The sequence below is a fragment of the Molossus molossus genome, unplaced genomic scaffold (assembly GCF_014108415.1).
Source record: "Molossus molossus isolate mMolMol1 unplaced genomic scaffold, mMolMol1.p scaffold_m16_p_3, whole genome shotgun sequence".
In the NCBI taxonomy this organism is placed as follows: domain Eukaryota; kingdom Metazoa; phylum Chordata; class Mammalia; order Chiroptera; family Molossidae; genus Molossus; species Molossus molossus.
In genome coordinates, this window is record NW_023425366.1 from 28091799 (window position 1) to 28111484 (window position 19686).

Genomic DNA, 19686 nt, shown 5'->3' on the forward strand with positions numbered 1-19686 from the left:
AAGAATGCTGGTGAAACTGCTGGGGTCATGTCAAAAGGACATTCACAACAGCAGTAACAAAACAGGACACCTGCACCACCAGACTTGAAGGGGCTCCCCCTATGGGACAATCTGAATATGAAAAGATAAACGACTGCGATGGATTGAAACATACCAAATAAATTAAAATCCATGGTGACAGTAAAACAAAAACAAACTAAACGACAAGAACAACAAAAAACAAAACAACAAATTAAGTATCTGTAGAAACTGCTAGGGGAACAACTCATTATTCTGAAAATGGTAAACAAGGAAAGAGCCAAGCATTTTCTGCACCTTTTCTGCACAAACTCTATTTTAGATTAACCTAATAGCTGAGGGGTAATAATTTTAGCTAATCAAGGAGGAAGGAATGACAGAATATCACCATGTTGAACACTCAATGCACAACATTACCACTGGAGACTAAACCCGTTAGGTGAAAGGCAGGCAGGGGAGTGCACAGCGGATGAATTGGACCCACCAGCGGATGAAGCACTGATTCATCCTCATATTGCAAAGAAAAAGTGGGCCTCTAGGTGCCTCCGGGTGTAACGCATGGGAAGTGCAAGCACCGCACATCAGGTATGCTAAGTGCACACATGCACACAAACATCTGAAGCTGACCAAGGCTCTCAACCTAACTAACAGAAATTTAGAGAATGCAGGATGGTGTTAAATGACTAGACAGCATGTAATGACTTAAAATCCGGAAAATGGGAACTATCACAGCATAAATAATTTATTTCTTTAATTAACAAATGGTAACAGCCCGGGTCAGTGTGGCTCAATGGTTGGAGCATCATTCTGTACACCAAACAGTTGCAAGTTTGAGTCCCCAGCCCGGGTCAGTGTGGCTCAGTGGTTGGAGCATCATTCTGTACACCAAACAGTTGCAAGTTTGAGTCCCCAGCCCGGGTCAGTGTTGCTCAGTGGTTGGAGCATCATTCTGTACACCAAACAGTTGCAAGTTTGAGTCCCAGTCAGGGCACATACCCAGGGTTCCATTCCTGGTCAGGGTGCATATGGGATGCAACCAATCAATGTTTTTCTCTCTCTCCTCTCCCTCTAAACAGACAGACAAACAAACAAACAAACATATCCTTGGGTGAGGATTTAAAACTGTTAAAAATAAATGGTTTGGACCGTGTTTGGATCTTGACTAAAACCATGTATAAAGACACTTGTGAGACAATCAGAGAATTTTAAACACTTTTATTTTTTATGTTTTTACTGATTTTTTAGAGAGAGAGGAAGGGAGAGAGATAAAAACATCGATGTAAGGGAAAAACATTAACTGGTTGCCTCTTGCATACCCCCTACTGGGGATCAAGCCCCCAACCTGGGCATATGCCCTGACCAGGAATCAAACTGGGACCTCTCAGTCCATGGGACGCTCAATCCACTGAGCCACCGGCCAGGCCACTTTGATTTTACATGAAATAAGTTAACATTAATTTTTAAGATTTGATCATGGTATTGCGGCTGTTTTAGAGAAGTATATTTAATGTTTATATACTTACCAAAGTATCTGAAAATAAGATAATGTACTATCTAGAATTTAAAACAATCCAGAGAAGGTGGGCACAAGCCCATATATTGCTAACCACTGAAGCTGGGTGAGATGCACAGGACTCATTCTCCCCGTTTTTGTATGCATCTTTACACTTCCATAACAACACGCTTACAGACATCCAATACACAAACTTTACAGAATTCTGACGAACAAAGGATCTGAACAGGACTGTGATTTTTTTTTTTTGTATAATTTTAAATAAATATCTTTCTTAATTATATTAACCCAGTAGCATTCACATTTTGCTTTATACTAAATAAAGTCCAGAGAAAGAGAGGTAAACTATGATTCCAACTCAAAACCTAACAATGATTGGCATTTCATGAACTTAAATAGCAGCAACAAGCACAGTGTGGTCTCAGGTCCTGTTTGAAATAGTCACCATTAGTGACTCTGGGGAAGCTACAACTGTTTTTCCACCCTGATTCTCTTAGATAAATTCACTGGTGGAAGCTCAAAATAAGTATACTAGATAAGAATTTTCAAAGAGTTACAATTTATTCTCTCAGACTAAACAAAAACTTTCTCTGTCAGGACAGACCATCATTGAAATGAAAGAGAAATTGTTAAAAGTAAATAGTGTCAGAGGGGTCAGAATAGTGAAGCAAGGAGAACAACTAAACTTAATAAAGCAACAAGGAAAAGTAAACACCACACCGATTTTCAACAGGTCTGAGTAGCAACGAGAACCTGAGAAACTGTTTCAAGGGTGAAAGAATGCAATGTGCAACATTCAATGACAACGTCGCTAAACACTTTGGCCACTGTTTAAAGTTGAATTGTTTCAAAGCACACAAGTGACTTAGGCATAAATATGAACATAAGTAAAACTCTGATTGGTATGGCTCAGTTGGTCAGGTGTTGTCCCATGTACCAAAAGGTTGCTGGTTCCATTCCTGGTCAGGGCACGTGCCTGGGTTGTGGGCTGCAGGAGGCAACCAAATGATGTTTCTCTCCCTTCCTCACTCTCTAAATAAAATAAAAAAAATTTTAAAAAATTAAATGAACACACACACACACTCAGCAGGTTTGAAAAATTCCTCATTTAGTGCTGGCCTGAATAAAATAAACCTTCTCATGCAGGCAACATTTCCTGAGTATTAGAAACTGATCCTATAAACCACAAGAGGTGTGTTCCTACTTTGTGCCTACACTGGGCTCATGTATCTTCTGAGGTACAGTCTCTGCTCCCAAAGAGGCTGAGTTTCCAAAGGAAGATTATTGTAAGCTATAGGCATTTCTGTTTCACTAAATCAATCTCTCTCTGTTCAGAATCACTTGGTATTATAACTTTCCCTCATTTTTTATTCACACAGATTTCTAGCTTCCTCCGTGAAAACTAGAAAGACAGTGTAAATTACAAATAAAAATGTGTTTAAGATTTTCTCTGCCCTGGCCAGTTTGGCTCAGCGATTAGAGCATCGGCTTGCGAACCAGAGTCCCGGGTTCAGTTCCCGCTAGGGGCACGTACCAAAAAAAATAAAATAGAATAAAAAGTTATTCTTTAGCCCTGGCCTGTTTTGCTCAGTGATTAGAGTGTCGGCATGTGGTCCAGAGAGACCTGGGTTCAGTTCCTGCTAAGGGCATGTACTTCGGTTACAGTTTGTCCCCGACCAAGGCCCTGGTTGGTCGTGCGGGTGGCAGTCACTCAATGTGTCCATTTCACGTCGATGTTTCTCTCTCTCTCTCTCTCTTCCTCCCACTCTAGCTGAACAAAAAACAAAAAAATGTCTTGGGTGAGGATAAAAAAAAAAAGTTATTCTTAAAAAAAAGATGTTCTCTGAACAACGAACGGCCTTGTTGATGACTTTGCCCAGAGGGGAGAGCTGTGAGGACCACCCTGTGTGCCTGGCCTGGAGGGGTGTGCCTGGCCCGGAGGGGTGTGCCTGGCCCGGAGGGGTGTGCCTGGCCCAGAGGGGTACCTGCAGTTCTCGGCCTGATAGTCCAGCCTCAGTACCATCCTCAGGTGAACCCTCCTCAAATTGTGTACACTGTTCAGCGAGGCCCCAGCCCCCGGGAAGCCGGCTGGTACCTTCAGGAATGCTTCCTTTTGTTCAAGGTGCTTGCTGATCATGGGGGTGACGTGATCCGTCTCCGAGTTGGGGCCCAGCTTGTCGGCTCCTCCACACCAGTCCTCCTCTCTCTTGTACTCCTGCTCCAGGCTCTCGAGGACACTGCAGACCTGTGGGCAGGAGACAGTTCCAGGCTCAGAGGGAGCACTGGCACCCGAAGGCCCGGATTGGCTTCTTTGAGGAGCATTTTCACCAGGCTGTGGGCCTGAAAGTGCGGCCCAAGGACCAAGACCACCTGAAGGAACCAGGGCTCCACCTTACGTGAGGACAAATGCAGACCTTTCAAAATAAGGACGAAAGAAAGGGATGGGTTTCCTGTCTCTCTCAGGCATGTTTCAGGTCATAACTTCAGTGAGAGGAAAAGGGGTGCCTTCTTAGCCGCTTCCCAGCCCCCCTATGCTTCGACACCAAAGGGAAGCAGAAACGATCTTCCTTCTAGGGATGCTTCTTTACTCTGCCGGGTTGGAACTGACTGGTTCAATAATGACGGATGAGTTAATGACTGAGTTGTCCAGTAAAACTAAGCTCAAAATAACATGTCAATGAGAGCTCTAGGTCTAGGACCTCCCTCCCTACCTGCTCGGACGTTTTGTAGAAGGCGACGGACGCATTCACGAGCTTGAGGCGGTCTTCCATCTTGAGCATGAGCTGCTGCCAGTGCGAGGCCACCTTCTCGGCACAGTCCCTGATCATGTCCATGTCGTAGTGATTGGCCTGCAGCATGGCCTCTGCCTTCTGCTGCACCTGCAGTGCGCTCTGGTGTGTTTTCTAAGGAGAGAGGAAGGGGAGGCTTACTTAACAGGGGTGTCACGCGTTTGCTGGAGAGGAGCTGGGGAGGCCGCAGTCCTTCTGTTCTGCTTGCTTGAATAGAAACAGCCTCTATCAATACTCATTAGGGCGCTTTTAAAAACATAGTGGATAGCTTAGTTTAATAAAAAAAAGTTTTCATGCCTAGCAACAACTGTGTTTCTATTTAAACGACCTAATGAAGGGTGAAATGCGTTAAGACTTTCCGGAATGGGCCTCAGTGGTGGGGACCTCAGCTTAAGACAGGAGACACCTTGAGGAGCCAATATGCTAGAAAAGCTGCTGAAATGTTCCAAGTGTATTATTCCTATTGGTCCTTCTTACAATAGCAGCTACAGGCAAGGGAACAAGTAGAGAAAAATGTGGCCAAAGCGAATGTTTCTTATTTCGTTTTCAATGTTAACCTTGGACTAGAGTAAAAAGTTTTCAAGAACTATTGATTTTTTTGTTTTTAAAGAAAAGCTCAGGATGAACCAAGTGTTTTCTCTGGAGGTCTGTGCCATAATGAGTCTGTCAAAATAACAAGACAATCCGGGAAGACCTCCCGCGCGCTCCTGTCCTCACTAGCAGGTCCGTGGGGCTGAGAGGCCGGGTTCGCAGGGAAGAAACAACTGCTGGGCAGGGGAGCACACTGATCTCTCTGGACTCAGATTCTTCTCTTTCTTTTCTTTAAAACGATACCACGATTTTGTATTTCTCCTGAAGAGGAGCTAATGATTCCATACAACACTCTAACCAATATAGTCCAAACACCAGATCAGTGATGCACACTGACAATTTAATTACTAGAAATCACTTGGCACAGTGTGCAATGTTCAAAAGATGTCCGGAGTCTAGGCTTCAAGAAGTGGTAATGTGTGTCCATTGGCGCTGCTTAGTTGAAAATAACCTTATCTACCCCAGCTGGTGTGGCTCAGTGGTTGAGTGTCGACCCATGCACCAAGAGGTCACCAGTTCGATTCCCAGTCAGGCACATGCCCAAGTTGTGGGCCAGATCCCTAGTGGGGATCATGCAGGAGGCAGCAGATTGATGTTCTCTCTGATTGATGTTTCTCTCTCTCTTTCCCCCTCTCTAAAATCAATAAAGAAAAATAAAATTGAAAAAAGAAAATAACCTAATCTAGAATATGAATTAATGGTCATTTCTGTGGCTTCCTTCTCTAGCTAATAATATATAGTAAAAGAGAGCAGAAAACAAATTTTCCATAATTAAATGCTCCTTTATCCTTGACTTTACCTTGAGACCACCTGTCTTAATTATAACTTGCCCCCCCCAACCTAAAAATAATAATCCACCTGCTGTGAGAGTGAATTTGAGCAGGCCTGAAGTGGGCCTGAGCCAGTTCACTGAAGTCTCTCGGGGCACTGACCACCTCAGGCAGGAAATGCTCCAGGCAGGAATGCCTTTAATCAGGGTGGGAGGAGTTTGTGGGCAGCACTGTTTATTGACAGCAGTGAAACCGGATCTGTCCCTGGTCTTGGGGAGCCACCTGGAGCACTCTGTTTTGCTGAGGCTGCTTACATAGCAGGAATGTGCCTATGAGACCAGCAAAATATTAAAGTCCTCAGCCAAGATGCCAACCTGTGCTCCTGATGTCAGTGTTCCTGATCTGGGAAGGTGCATCCTGCCAGAGCCCTCTCAGTGGGAGGCTAGCAGGCACAGCCTCACCTCCCTGCAGGGGCCAGACTGTGGCCTTCTCCCGTAATAAACTGTAGATTTGTAAGCATTGCCGTTCTGGGTCCTGTGGAACCCCATTCTGGCTTCCAGGGCCAGTGCCACGTGAGGGTATTCAACAGGCTTGCCTTCAGGCTGGAAAGACCTACTTCAGAGGTGGCCAAGCGTTCCTACCTCGATGGCGTGCTGGAACTGCTCGTGTTCCCTCTGCAGCTGCTCGGCTTCCTGCAGCGAGCTGGCCGTGATAAGTCCTGCGTTCAACATCGACTCTCCATTGCGGATCCAGCCCAGCACCTGAAAAGTTACACAGGGCACTCGAAGCAGCAGCCCTTCCCAGGGCAGCCTGTGTGCCAGCGGTGACGCGATCCGAGCCGGCAAGGTGGTCGAGCTGCTCACATCAGCTACAGGTGCTGGTTTCCTATGACCCTACTGCCAACACCTGACAGTAGAGTGTGATCAGTATGATCAGTAGTGTGTGGTGATCACAAGTGCTGCACTTTTAAATGAATTCTGTTAGTTTTAGTTGCAAATAAGAGCTGAAAAGGTAGAGGGTCCAGAGAATGGTTATTAGTCCACAGGTCAAAACAGGGTGGGGACCACATGAAAACCTACTGCCACAGAGAATTCTCTGATCATCAAAAAAAGTATTTTTCATTCCTTCAGTCCAAATGAAAAAGCAAAACTGGCAAACTGCCTGACAAGGGAACTATTTCATATCAGTAACAAACTATCCAATTTAACATCAGTATTAAATGTCACAATAACCAAATGAATGAAGCCATACTATAATATTCATGGTGAAACCATGAGGTTCTCAACTTCATACACAAAGAGAAATCCATTCTGACTGCCAATCCACAGAGAATGTGGAAGGTCATTCTGGGTAGTTATTTGTGGCAAAAACTGCTACTTACCTACCTAATACCTATTTTCTTTGTCTCTTTTACTCAGAAAACTCCGACTTTGGGGTTACACATATGACATAATTCTAGCCACTGAGATCAAAGCAGTCACCTCTGGGGGATTTTGTGAAAATATTTTTCTAATACATATGTTGCCTCTTTCTTGTTACATTTTCCCCCTCCTGATACCTGCACTGTGGAGGTGATGGTTGGAGATACAACAGCCATTTGGCCACCATGAGAAAAAGGCCACCTGTCATCAAGATCTCAGCCTAATACACCACGGGGCCACTAGATAAACACCAGCGATCCTACCTCCCTCTGACTTGTTATGTGGGGAATATAATTTTAAAGCCACTATTTTTGGACTGTTACTCATTAGGCAAATGCAATTCCTTATGAATATATCAGTCTATTTTATTTCTTAAACAAATTATTTTTGGCAAGAAGGAACACTTTATTAATTGGTTTTAAAAAGGCAAGACACATACTTCATCTTGTTATGTGAGACAATAGGTGCTCTTTTAGAGACCTCTGTTTAATGATACATGTGTGTTCACGTGCGCGCTGCCCATTAATGCACCACGCCCGCTCATGTTCTACAGGCACCTTAGGTCCCTTTCAGTCAAACCACACATGCTTTTCTGTGCACTACCACAGAGCCGCACTGTCCCTGCATCGAGCTGGCATCATCAGTGGCTTCCCTGCTCGTGAGATAAAATGTCAGGTACATGCTGAATACAGGGATGCATGGAATCACACTGGTGCTGAGTTGAGAGCGTTCTCTTCCACATGTTCCACTTTATTCTGCCATGCCACCTAGGATGTGGCGGTACAGACAGTCCAAGAAAACTCTAGCCATACACAGTCTGGGATCCAGTCCAGACTCATAGTGTATTCAGCAGGAAAATCATAGTCATTTAGACCAGGAAGCAAAGTGTACAAGGTTTTAAGCAAGAGAAGAGCAATAACAAAACAAGTTAAATGGATGTTCCTCTCAAGTGTGATACCTGCTGGGCAGTGAAGCCTTTCCCATGACAGTGCAAACACACAGCTGTCCAAGCAGTGGCTCAATTTCTACACGCATGATATGGCTGTATCAGGGTGGGAGTGTTATGTTATGTATCAGGACAGCTGTGTTCTGACCAGGGACAACCTTTCCCAAGGCTTCCATGTCCGAGGTAGCAGCTCCTTCATCAAGTGCACATCAACTGGCTCCACATCCAGCCCGCTGTTTACCTGCTTCACTTCTGCCTGCAGGTGGCGCAGCTGCACACACTGCTCCAGGTGCTTCCGATGCTGCTCTGCTGCTAAGTCCAGTTCCTGCTGCTTTTCATGAAGAAACTCCAATAAGTCCTGGACCCGAGTAGCCATGTCTACATCTCTATCGCAAAGCAGCTCCACACCTGCAGACATCAGAGGGAGATCCTAGAATTCAACTAGCATTTCAATTTGTTCTTAAGGGGTGCATGCCAGTCAATTTGTGCGAAGCATCTGCCAGCTGGGGGCCAGGCCATTACTCTGAAGACCAAGTTCAAGGAGGGCACAGACAGCAGTGCAGTGTTCACACCTGAGTTACAGCAGGTGAATGTGTCTCAGAATGCATCTGCCGTGTTCAAGCCAAGTGTAATAATGTCTAGGCAACGAAACTAAGCCCACATCCTATTAGTCTACTTTTCCTACAATAACTGTGAAAATGTAACATCCTTTATAAGTGAGTGAACTTTGGCTTGTTTTTGTTGTTATCTGCTGTATACCTAGTTTACTTTTCAGGAAGCATTTAAAAATATGATTTGTGTAAAATGAATAATGTCATATGCAGGTTGCCCATAGTGCCATCTGCTGGTGAGAAATAAATTAAGAAAACTATAATGAATGTGAAAATATTTTTTTAGGATTTATATTTTATTCAGGGAGATACAACAGATCATTTACAAAATTCAAGTTCGTGCTACTTAAATTAACAGCTAAGACTATTAAATAGAAGTACACATTGACTGTAATATTAAATGTGTGTGGGGGGGGGGGCAAAATGTTTTCTTTTAAGGAGCAGGTGTCTATAGCATCTATACCATAGGGGCTAACTGAATCTTGAGGTCATCACTCTGAAATAAACTGGATGAGCTCCCACGGGGACATGAAGAACCCAGAGCAGACACAGCATGGGATACACGACTTACCCGAGGCCTGCACTTCATTGACATACTGCAGAAGGTCCTGCCCTTGGTGGATGACGTCGAAGGTCAAGTTGTTCATGGTCAAAGCTTTGTCTGCGTGGTGCTGGAGGCGCTGCTCTGCTATGGTGAGGTCTTCCGTGTCAAAGTCGTGCATCTGCTGAGAAAGCTCATCGTTCCAAGACTCAAGGTCTGAGATGACCTGACAGAGGAAAGTCTCTGTTTAGGGTCCAGACTTAAAAATAAACGTCTGCTGCGACAGCATCCATGCCAAGGAAGGAAGAGACTGTGATCATGTCAGAAGGACACACAAGCCAACTGAACGGGCCCCCACTGCCCAAAGATGGGACAGTTAGACTCTAAAAAAATAAGTTACCACGATTGATAAAAAATATATGAAAATCCATTAATTTCTAATGAGGTTTTAAAAAGAGAAGAGCTAAAAGCCAATTTTTTTTTTTTATCCTCACCCGAGGATATTTTTCCATTTATCTTCAGATAGAGTGGGAGAGAGAGAGAGAAACATCCACGTGAGAGAAACACATCGACAGGCTGCCTCACACACAATCCCAACCAGGGCCAGGGATGAGCCACAACCGAGGTACATGCCCTTGGCCAGAATCGAACCCGTGGCACCTTGGTTCATGGACCCACACTCTAATCACTGAGCCCAACCAGCCAGGGCTAAAAGCCAAATATTAAATGAAAAACTTTGTGGTTCTAATTAGAGGCAGACAGGGAACTCATCTTTATCCTAAAAATTGTTAACTATAGAAGAAAAGTATTTAAGCATATACTGGTGAAGAAAAGTTCCCCATTATGGATATATCTAGCTGTTAAATGTAGAAATAATAAAATTAGAAAATTTTATTCTAATTTTTTTGAAATTCTAGATAAACTGGGTAATGATTATCCATGCACAGCAAATCACCACGAGAAAGGCTGATGGGGAAGGTGATGATGCAAGGGTCAGGCCGCCTCCTAAACCAGCACCAGCCTCAGCTTCCCGCCTTCCGACAGGAGCGGCGGCGACGGCCCACTGCGCAGCATTCTTGCACAGAAACAGAACCTGGATTCTAACTAGGTCTCTAGATCTAACCTCCGTGTTTACAGGAAATGCCAGGGAAAGAAAAACAGTTACACAGCCTGGAAGAGAGCAAGTGAGCAAATGCAGAATGTGAGACTCGACAACTGATGAAGTTATTTCGACAAGTCACGGCACGGAGGAAAAAAGGGCGGACGGAGAGACCACTGGAGATGGACAGACGGAGCAGCACAGGCAGGAGCTGACCCTACATGTCGCCTGAGGCACCTGCAGAAATCTGAACAGAGACTGGGCATGAGAAGGTAATCAGGGTGACTGTTAGATTTGTGAGGTGTTTAGTGAATTGTGGTTGTGTAAGAAAATGACCTTTTTTAGGACAGTCATTAGGAGTGAAATGATTTGTGGACCGAGACTTTGAAATGCCATAGCACAACAAAACAAAGGCAGGCATGCCTGAAGCAAGGGGGCAACCCGTGCAGAATTTGGGGGACAGGCAGTTCACTGCGTTATCCTCACTACCTTTGTGTTGGTTTAAAACGTTCAGAATATACTTTTTAAAAATTAAGAGTAAAGTGATAAAATCCAAAGGGGAGAAAAACACTTCTTGAGGAAGAATATTATAAATACACTTCAATGGAAAAACACTTCTCATGGATCCTAATTCACTTTACCCACACAAATAGTAAGCAGATTAGTTTGAAAATCCGTGAACGTGAGAGAGTGTTCACAGAATCTAGCTGGGGGGGGGGGGGGGGGTAATATAAATTAACAGCTTCCCCAAATTCCTACTGCACAAATCCCTCTTCTTCCTGCTTTAATCTTTTATGACAGGGTCTGTGTATGATATGTATATTACATTAATTTGTGAAATTTACTTATTTGTAAATGAATACATTTAAACAATGCCAAATTAGACATAAACCAAAAGCCACTGAGAAAAAATATTGTTAAAAATAAATAAATTTACCACAACTTTAAGGGGAATGTTCTTTCTTTTTTTTAAATCCTCACCTGAGGATATTTCTCCATTTATCTTCAGATAGAGAGAGAGAGAGAGAATCATCAATGCGAGAGAGACACACTAACTGGTTGCCTCCTGCAGGATCCCAACCAGGGCCAGGGACTGAACCGTAAGCGCGGTACATGCCCTTGACCAGAATCGAACCCGTGACTTTTTGGTCCCCGAGCTGATGCTCTAACCAAACCGGCCAAGGTAGAATTTCTTTCTTAATGTTTATGTTCTGGCACTGAGGAAGAAGACACTGATGTGACTCAGCAATAATGTCTCGTGGAGGAGACCACCCAGGTTCAGACGACACTCAAGAAATGGACAATAAACAAAGGTCAATGTGCTCAGACCAGCAGGATTTGAAAACACTCCCTCAGCATAAAGAAACCCTGGCAATGGCCATGACCAAAAGATCATCAAGGAAAATCCTGCCTGACATGTGGCATTATAGCTGGTTAACCATACAAGCCAAGAAACTAAATCTGTGACCAAAACAAAACTCAAGAAAGTGGAAGTCATTTTTAATATTAATTCTTTGGAGAAATACCGTTGGAACAATTTTTTTAAATGTATCACAGAAGCCCTGGCCAGTGTGGTTCAGCGGTTAGAGTGTCGGCCCATGGACCAGAGAGGCCCAGGTTTGGTTCCCGCTAAGGGCACGTACCTCGGTTCCAGTTTGACCTCGGTTCCAGTTTGACCCCGGCCCCGGTTGGGGTTGTGTGGGTGGCAGCCACTCGATATATCTCTCTCATGTTGATGTTTCTCTTTCTCCCGCTCTATCTCAAGATAAATGCAAAAATGTCATCGGGTGGGAATAAAAAAAAAAAATGTTATCACAGAATTTTTATTAAGTCTGTTTTTCGTCCTAAGCGCGTATATAGTTATGACTGTTTCCCTACCTAAACTGTCACAGGATGCTACAGTAATTATTTTGTTTTTATTTCAATAGAGCAGATTTTACATGGTACATCTAGAAGCTGAAATAGCAGTATTCTAAGCCACAGAAAATCTCCATCCACTTCTGAGAGATGGAAATGCTACTCCAATTGAAATACAGACATATGGGGGATTTTAAAAAAATTAACCAAGTAATAGAAATTCATCTATACCAATAATTTGTCTCCATGTTTCCTATGGGCAGTCAGATGAGGCATTTTCCCAGGTAAGAGAGAACTCCTAGCCACATCCTAACCTGCTCAGATTTTCACATTTCAGGGTCATTCAAGAAAAAATAAAGGTTCTAAGGGCGTGACATGTTACAGCTTTGAAACTGTTATTTTAGCTGGCCTGGGACTGAACTGCAGGCTCAACTTCCTCAGCTCAAGAAAGCACGTACCCCAGCCTGGCAGCCTGGCTTTATTGAGGCCACGTGGAATTTTGTGCTCCGTGTGGGGAAAATGTATACTTCGGGTCCCTGATCACCATTTTAAAACACTGGTTCAATGAAAGCAGAAATATGATGGTTTCCCCCCTTTCAAGTACCATTAATACCAGTGAAGCCCATTTCCCCCCAAATATCCAAATGTTTTGGAAGGAAACACTTCAAATAATGCTTCTGATTGCTTTGTGTTCCTTTAACTGAAACTATTTAATAAGCAGCTACATTTACAAAAGCAATTCCTCTAAAGCAGAGGTCAGAGAGGGAAACAGGCTGGCAGAACCTGCCTGCAGGGGCCTCGGGCCGGCCGGCAGAATGGTCCTAGGCAGCAGAGGCCCGCACGCCTTTCTCCATGTGGCTCCACAGGGATTTAAGGGTCAAGACCAAGAGCGGGGTTTCTAACCAGGCACGTGTATAGGGTTCAGTGCCTTTCTTGGCATTAACTGATGATGATAATGGACACAGCCAAAAAGGTTTTTCTTTCATGAAAACAACGATGGAAGTTTAGACAAGCAGCCAACCAAAGGGCCCCGCAAGAGGCCTGCAGGACCTGGCCGGGCCCTTGCACCACACACGCCACTCAGGGCTGGGCCCCCACACAGGCTCACTTCAGGGAAGGGTCTCCCCTCAGCTAAGGGAACCTGCCTGTGGTGGCACGGAGGGTCTGGGCCCATGTGCCCTCGAGGCACCATTCTAAGCCCAGGACAAGTAGTAAACATGGAGCGAGCATCCCCAGTGCACTCTGGGCGCAGTCACGGGGACCTCCTGGCGGCCTGTCACTGCCCCCAGCTCCACGCAGCTGACAGGCCCCAGGAAACCAGCCCTCCCCGGTTGGCTGAAGTGAGTTTTGGTTCCTTTCACCACGTTTCATGGGCACACTCAGGACCATCCAATTATACTTCCTTCTGCTCGCGCGTCATCAGGGTCAAACAAAAGCTCTTCCCTGGCACAGAAATAAGAACCACTCTCCTTTTGCTGAAGAAAAAGAAAAGAAGCCTGAACTTTCTCCTAGTCACACATAAGTAAAAGTTGAGTTTTAAGTAAGAATCACAGACCATCTGAATAAGAACCACTCTCCTTTTGCTGAAGAAAAAGAAAAGAAGCCTGAACTTTCTCCTAGTCACACATAAGTAAAAGTTGAGTTTTAAGTAAGAATCACAGACCATCTGAGCACACTTCTGGGGGCGGGGGGGGGGGGAAATTGGGTTTCTTATTCCCTGAGATGCTATCACCCAGGCCAAGCTTATCCCCTGTCTTGGACAGAGAAGAAAGGGGAAGGGGGATGGGGAGGAAAAGGGAGGAGGAGGGGGTGGGAGGGAGGATCACAGCCTCAGGACTGTGGCCCTGCTTCCAGGGCAGGGAGTGCTGTGTGGTGCCCCATGGAGGCTGAGACAAACCAAGGGTGCCAGACGGGCTTTTTCCAGAAGCTCTGGCTTCGACCCCCTGCACACTGGCTTTGCTCTACCCTGCTGTGCAGTGTGGGCCCCGCTGTCCGCTCTGCCTCCACCAGTTCCAACGTCAGGCTGAGGAGCTGAGACCCGGCAGGCGGCTGAGGCAGAACCGGTTTCCCTTCCTTTCTCCCCCTCACGCACAGGCTGAGGGACGGGCACAGGAAGGGAGCGGGCAGGGGCGGGAGAGGGACGCTGGGACACTCACGTCGATGGCATCCCTCTCGAATATGCGCAGCTGCAGAAAGAGCTCCAGCTTGATCTTGCGCTCCTGGAAGAGCTCCTCCATCTGGGCCTGCGCCTCGTCCAGCTGCTGCAGCACCGTCTCGATGTGGCTGATGGAGCTATTGTGGGGGGTCTTGTTGCTGGAGATGGCGGAGTCCCTGGGAGGGAGCAAGGAGGGAAATGGGATTTCAAAGAGACAAACAGGAATTGGAGGAGCAGGTCTCACATTGTCAGATACCAGATCCGGCAGCTCAGGACCTCGAGGGGAAGAAAGCTGGCAGGAAGCGGGACTGCGTGTCTCAGAAAATGCAGTGGGCCGCCCCTCCCACAAAACAACAGCGGCTTCCTCCTCTGAGCCGCGCTTCCAGACCTGAGGGAGCTCCGGAGAGTTTCTCCCCACGTTCCCACAGTCGCTCTGGTGAGGGACCTAGTAATTGCGGAAGGTCATCTCAGCAGTCTCCTTTCCAGCCAGTTTTCTCCTTAAGCAGACAGAATAGATGATACCTGTTTACTATGAATGGTGGTTACACTGGTCACGAGAGGTTACTTTAATGCATCAATTAAGCCTCTATCAAGTGACTTTTGCCTGACTCTTCGCAAAGTGAACACCGCGTGACGTTATCACCAACAATTCAGTAAACTGTCCTCTGAGTAACAGCAGTGAGACTGCGTTTACGTCGTCGGTCCCTGTGGGCCAATAAAAGGGGTCTGCTTCAGCCCCAGCACTGTCCCCGCCTCTCCGCCCCCAGGAGCACCTGAGGGACAGGTGTCATCCCAAGGTTGGCCTGCCCAGGTTTCAACTTTGAGAAGGGGGACACCCCACCACACTGTGGGGCAAGGGTGGGGAACGTCCAGCCCGTGGGCTGTGTAAGGCCCACGAAATCAGTACCAGCTAACATCACACGCCTCACTGGATTAACCTGAGCAAATACAGCAGGCTGACTTTTAAGTTGATAATTTTGTATGGCTCGTGAATGATGGTATAAATATCCAAATGGCCTTGGCAGTAAAAAGGTTCCCCACCCTTGCCCGAGTGGGGGGGGGGGTGTCACTCAGGGCCTGAAGGATGCTGTCCTACGAGGTTTAAATAAAATTTCAGTAATTACTATGTAGGTGTTAAGAGGAGATATTAATAAAACCTGAATTCTGGGCAGGTTTGTTAGTCAATGCTGTAATAAGAAAATTTATAAAGAAAACAACTGTAAGGGAGAAAACAGAAGAGAAAGAAAGAGCTGCTACTCTTCATTACATTCACAGGCGTGATTTGTTCACTACCTCGGACAGAGAATGACAGGCAATTGTTCCCACAAGCGAGGGGAAGGGGAAATCGCCGGCAGGATTTCAAAGGGCTGTGTGCAGACAGGAGGACAGGGAGGTGGGCCCACCTCAGCTGCTGGATGAGGTCCTCCCCTTCCTTGATCACGTTGACGGTCACTTGCAGGGTCGTCTGCTGCTGCTGGCCGAAGCGCTTGATGAGGTCCTGCACGGCCTCCACGGACTCGGCGTACACGTCATCCAGCAGCTCCTTCTGCAGCTCCTCCAGCCATGTCCACAGCTGGGGAAGGAGAGGCCGGTGAGGCGGGAGCTCTCCTCGACTCCCAGGGCAGTCCCGGGGTGACACTGAGTGACAAGTGCCCCCAACAGGCTGACAGCCAGCAGGAAAGTGGCACAAAAGCCGCAGTATGCAACCGTGTGGTGAGAAAGTGAGGGGGCAGAGAGCTGAAGGGACTGACACAGAAGAGGAATAAAAGGAAGGGATGGAAAGTCGCTCTTTCCAATTCTTCCCAGGCTCGATCTGGGAGCAACAGAACCCAGAAAAGACCCCTCCAACATCTGCTACACATGACAGGTATCCTTTCATGCACATTCTGGATGGTTCTCATTTAATTTTAGCAAGAGCATTACAGTCCATTATTAATTATTAAACCACCGCACAGACATGGGAGCTCTCCAGCCCTCAGAAAAGAAGGAAGCGTACAATGGGTGGAACAGATTCACACTAGGTCTGGCAGGGGATCCGGATGTGGCACTGCTAGGTAACCGCGCCCGGCCAGGCCGAGGTCGACCAGCCACAGCTCGGTCCTTCCACAGAAAGAGCGGGCCACTTACACACCTTCACTGCCACCACCGTTAAAGGTGTGGGGGCCCTGGATGGGGAAACACTGGGCGCTAGGTCTGTGGGAGCAGAGCACTCCTCCTGCTTCCGGGAAGCCGACGCCTCGGCCAGGTCTCTGGGGAGCGACTCAGCAAAGCGAAAAAGACAATTAAACTGAACAAACCCTGGTGGCTTGGAAGTGGTTTGTGTGTGAAGAAAAGGCTTCCTGCTTCTCAGGGATGTAAGAATCATCTCCAGGACCTGACACGTGTGGGTTACAACCTGCCTGAGCTGTGGGGACGCAGGGTCAAGAGCTGTCCCCGACACTGCCCAGCATGCCAGCCCTGGTGGCCTGTTACAGTGGCACAGGTACACCTGCCAAAACAAGTGTGTGTGCTGGTCTCGTTCCCAAGCTCATCCTTTTTGAAAACTGCTTTGCTGAGGCATAAATGACATACAACAAACTGCGCATATTTAAAGTGTACGTTTGGATAAAAGTCTGACATGTATGTGCCCATGAAAACATCATTGCTATCAAGCGACCAGCTCCATCACCCCATGTCTTCTGGGGCCCTTTGTAATCTCGCCCTCCCTCCCCAAACTGTCACTGATCTGCTTTGGGACACAATAGATTAGTTTGCATTTTCTTTTTATCCTCACCCGAGGACATTTTTTCGTTTTTTTGTTCAGATAGAGTGGGATGGAGAGAGAGGAAGGGAGAGAGAGAGGGAGGGAGAGAGAAAGAGAGAGAGAGAGAGAGAGAAACATCGACGTGAAAGGGACACATCGAGTGGCTGCCACCCACACGACCCAACCAGGGCCAGGGACGAACTGCAACCAAGGTACGTGCCCTTAGCTGGAACCGAACCAGGGTCTCTCTGGACCGCAGGCTAAGGCTCTAACCACTGAGCAAAACTGGCCAGGGCAAATGACTTTTTCTTTTTAAAATTATGTAAATGTAATTATGACATATATACTCTTCTTTTTGGATGGTGGGCTGGCTTCTTTTATTCAGCATCATAATTTCGAAATTCATCCATTCTATTGTGTGTCAATAGTTCATTCCTTTTTATTGGTAATAGGATTCCGTTCTATGCATATCCCATAATTTATCCACTCATTTGTTGGTGACCTTGGGGTCATTCCAGATCTCGGCCACTACCAACACAGCTGCTCTAGACGTGTGCAGTCTCTAGGTGCGCCTAGCTTTCCCTCCTTTCCGCTGAATTTTGGGGTATAGGGTGGTTGGGTCCTATGGCAGGTGCATGTTTAACTTTTTCACCAACTGCCACAGTGTTTTCCAAAGCGGCTCCACCACTTTCATCCCCAGCAGCAGTGAGAGAGCCCCAACACCCCACACCCTCACTGAGACTGACATGGTGGCTCTTTTCATTTTAGCCACTTGAAATGAGTGGGATGTCATTATGGTTCGGGTTGGCAATTCCCTAATGACTGATGATGGCAAACCCATGTGAAGTCTTTCAGTTCTTTTGTTGTTAAACACATCTTCATCTCTGAGCAGATGGCTCTTGTCAGGTCCGTGAGTATTTTAAATATGCCAGGTCAGTTTAAAAATACGGAAAGTGCGGCCCCAGGACTCATTTTTTAGTCAAGTTACCTGGGGGGTCCTAAGAGTAAATGTTACTAAATGTTAAATATAATATTTGTTAACTTGTCTCACATTACCTAATCATGTTTGTGCATAAGTCCTCAAATTTCATACAATCTAAGAATTTTAATCAAAGGAGCTTGAAAGATCGCTGGTTCACCTCTTTGAGCTTATAGACAGGAAAGAGGCCCCCGCTGATGAAGTACAACATGGGCAAGCCTACTGGTAGTGCCCACGTACTGGCAAAGCCAGTATCAGACAGGAGGCCTCTTGACCTGGTCTCACTGTGTTGATATTGTATTTTGACATAACGAATGGCTTCATCGATTCACCAAATGTGGACTAATGTTCTGTACCATTTATAAAGGGTAAATGATCAATAACATATCTTTGTTGGGGTTTTCTTCTTTTTCTTTTTTGCTTTCCTTTAAAGTCTCATGAACATGGTTGCTATATTTATAAACAGCAGGAAGGATGACAGCATTATAACCACGAGGAAGCTCCCAAATTTGCTCTAATATTTCCCATGACAAACCTTTCTAGTTCTATAGGTTCTAGTTCTATACTGTGTAGTAGTAGCAGGATTATGAATTTGAGAAATGCTTTAACAAAGTGTTGGCTCTGGGCCCAAGAGATCATGGCATTTCTTTGAGACTCACTTTGCTACATCAGGGGCCCCGAGAGTGTCAATACCGCCCTCACGAAGTTACTAAGATGGCCAGAGATGGGGGTGCAGGAACGCTGGATGATCAGCAATGTTTTGTACAAATTTAATTACCCTAAGCATAATGACCCACTCAAATTAACTGAAGAAGCAAGATTTGCTAAAACAAACCAAGTATGTACCAGATAGGCTGTTCTGAATAATAATGGATAGTTTACCAAACAAGGCTGTGCTATTTTATCCAGTCAAAATATTTAACCAAAAACATCCATGATATGTTATCTAACAGGTGGACTTTTTGGCTGCAATGGTTTCATCACCTCCGTGGTAACCTGCCTTTCACCTGCCAAGGGCAGGTCAGTGGCCCCTTGCTCCCAGCAGAGAAAACCTTTCAGCAGCCCTCTCGCCCTCTGAGTCCTGTCCTAGGACCAACATGTATGAAAAAGTGAACCTTTGCAACTGCGCTTCTTCTGCTGAAACAGAAACTAAAAAAACACCCCATTCCCTTCTCTTAAAGTCTTGGCTGTATCTTCCACCATAACACACGTGGGGCACTGAAGCTGCCCCGTGGTCAATGTGTAACGGAGCCCAGTGTCCCCCAAGCACACTGCCTGGGACTCAGCCCCAGCAGCTAACGGACGGGCAGACAATGGGGAACAGGTAAGGAATGAAAGGAGGCACACTGCGTACCAAACTGCTGAGTCTCTAGAAATCGCGCTCCCTCAGCATTTCATGTAGAGCTGAATAATTTAAGCACATGTACATCCAAAAAAGAATGCTCTTCTCTCATGTAGTCTAAACACCGGCATCGCTGAAAAGAGAGGTGCAGGAGCCGGCTCTCCCACAAACGCCGACTGTGCCACAGAAGGGGGGTGAGGGACACATCACACTGCACACTGGTCCTTGAGGGCCGAGGGCTGGAGCCAGTGCAGCCTCCAGTTTTAGTTACACCATCTTTTCAAAGCTAGTATCTCATAACATTAGTAGAA

At 46.1% G+C, this 19686-nt stretch overlaps 1 protein-coding gene across 1 annotated transcript in view; it reads right to left on the bottom strand.

The window, feature by feature from the left end:
- The window catches only part of TRIO (trio Rho guanine nucleotide exchange factor), a 342804-nt gene that overhangs the window by 130749 nt on the left and 192369 nt on the right, over nucleotides 1-19686 (bottom strand). The window contains exons 12-18 of the mRNA XM_036280916.1: nucleotides 15715-15884; nucleotides 14313-14487; nucleotides 9231-9426; nucleotides 8290-8456; nucleotides 6323-6442; nucleotides 4243-4434; nucleotides 3627-3776 (exon numbers count right to left, since the gene is read on the bottom strand). Coding sequence (XP_036136809.1) covers nucleotides 3627-3776; nucleotides 4243-4434; nucleotides 6323-6442; nucleotides 8290-8456; nucleotides 9231-9426; nucleotides 14313-14487; nucleotides 15715-15884 — 1170 coding nt within the window. The remainder of the gene's footprint in view (nucleotides 1-3626; nucleotides 3777-4242; nucleotides 4435-6322; nucleotides 6443-8289; nucleotides 8457-9230; nucleotides 9427-14312; nucleotides 14488-15714; nucleotides 15885-19686) is intronic.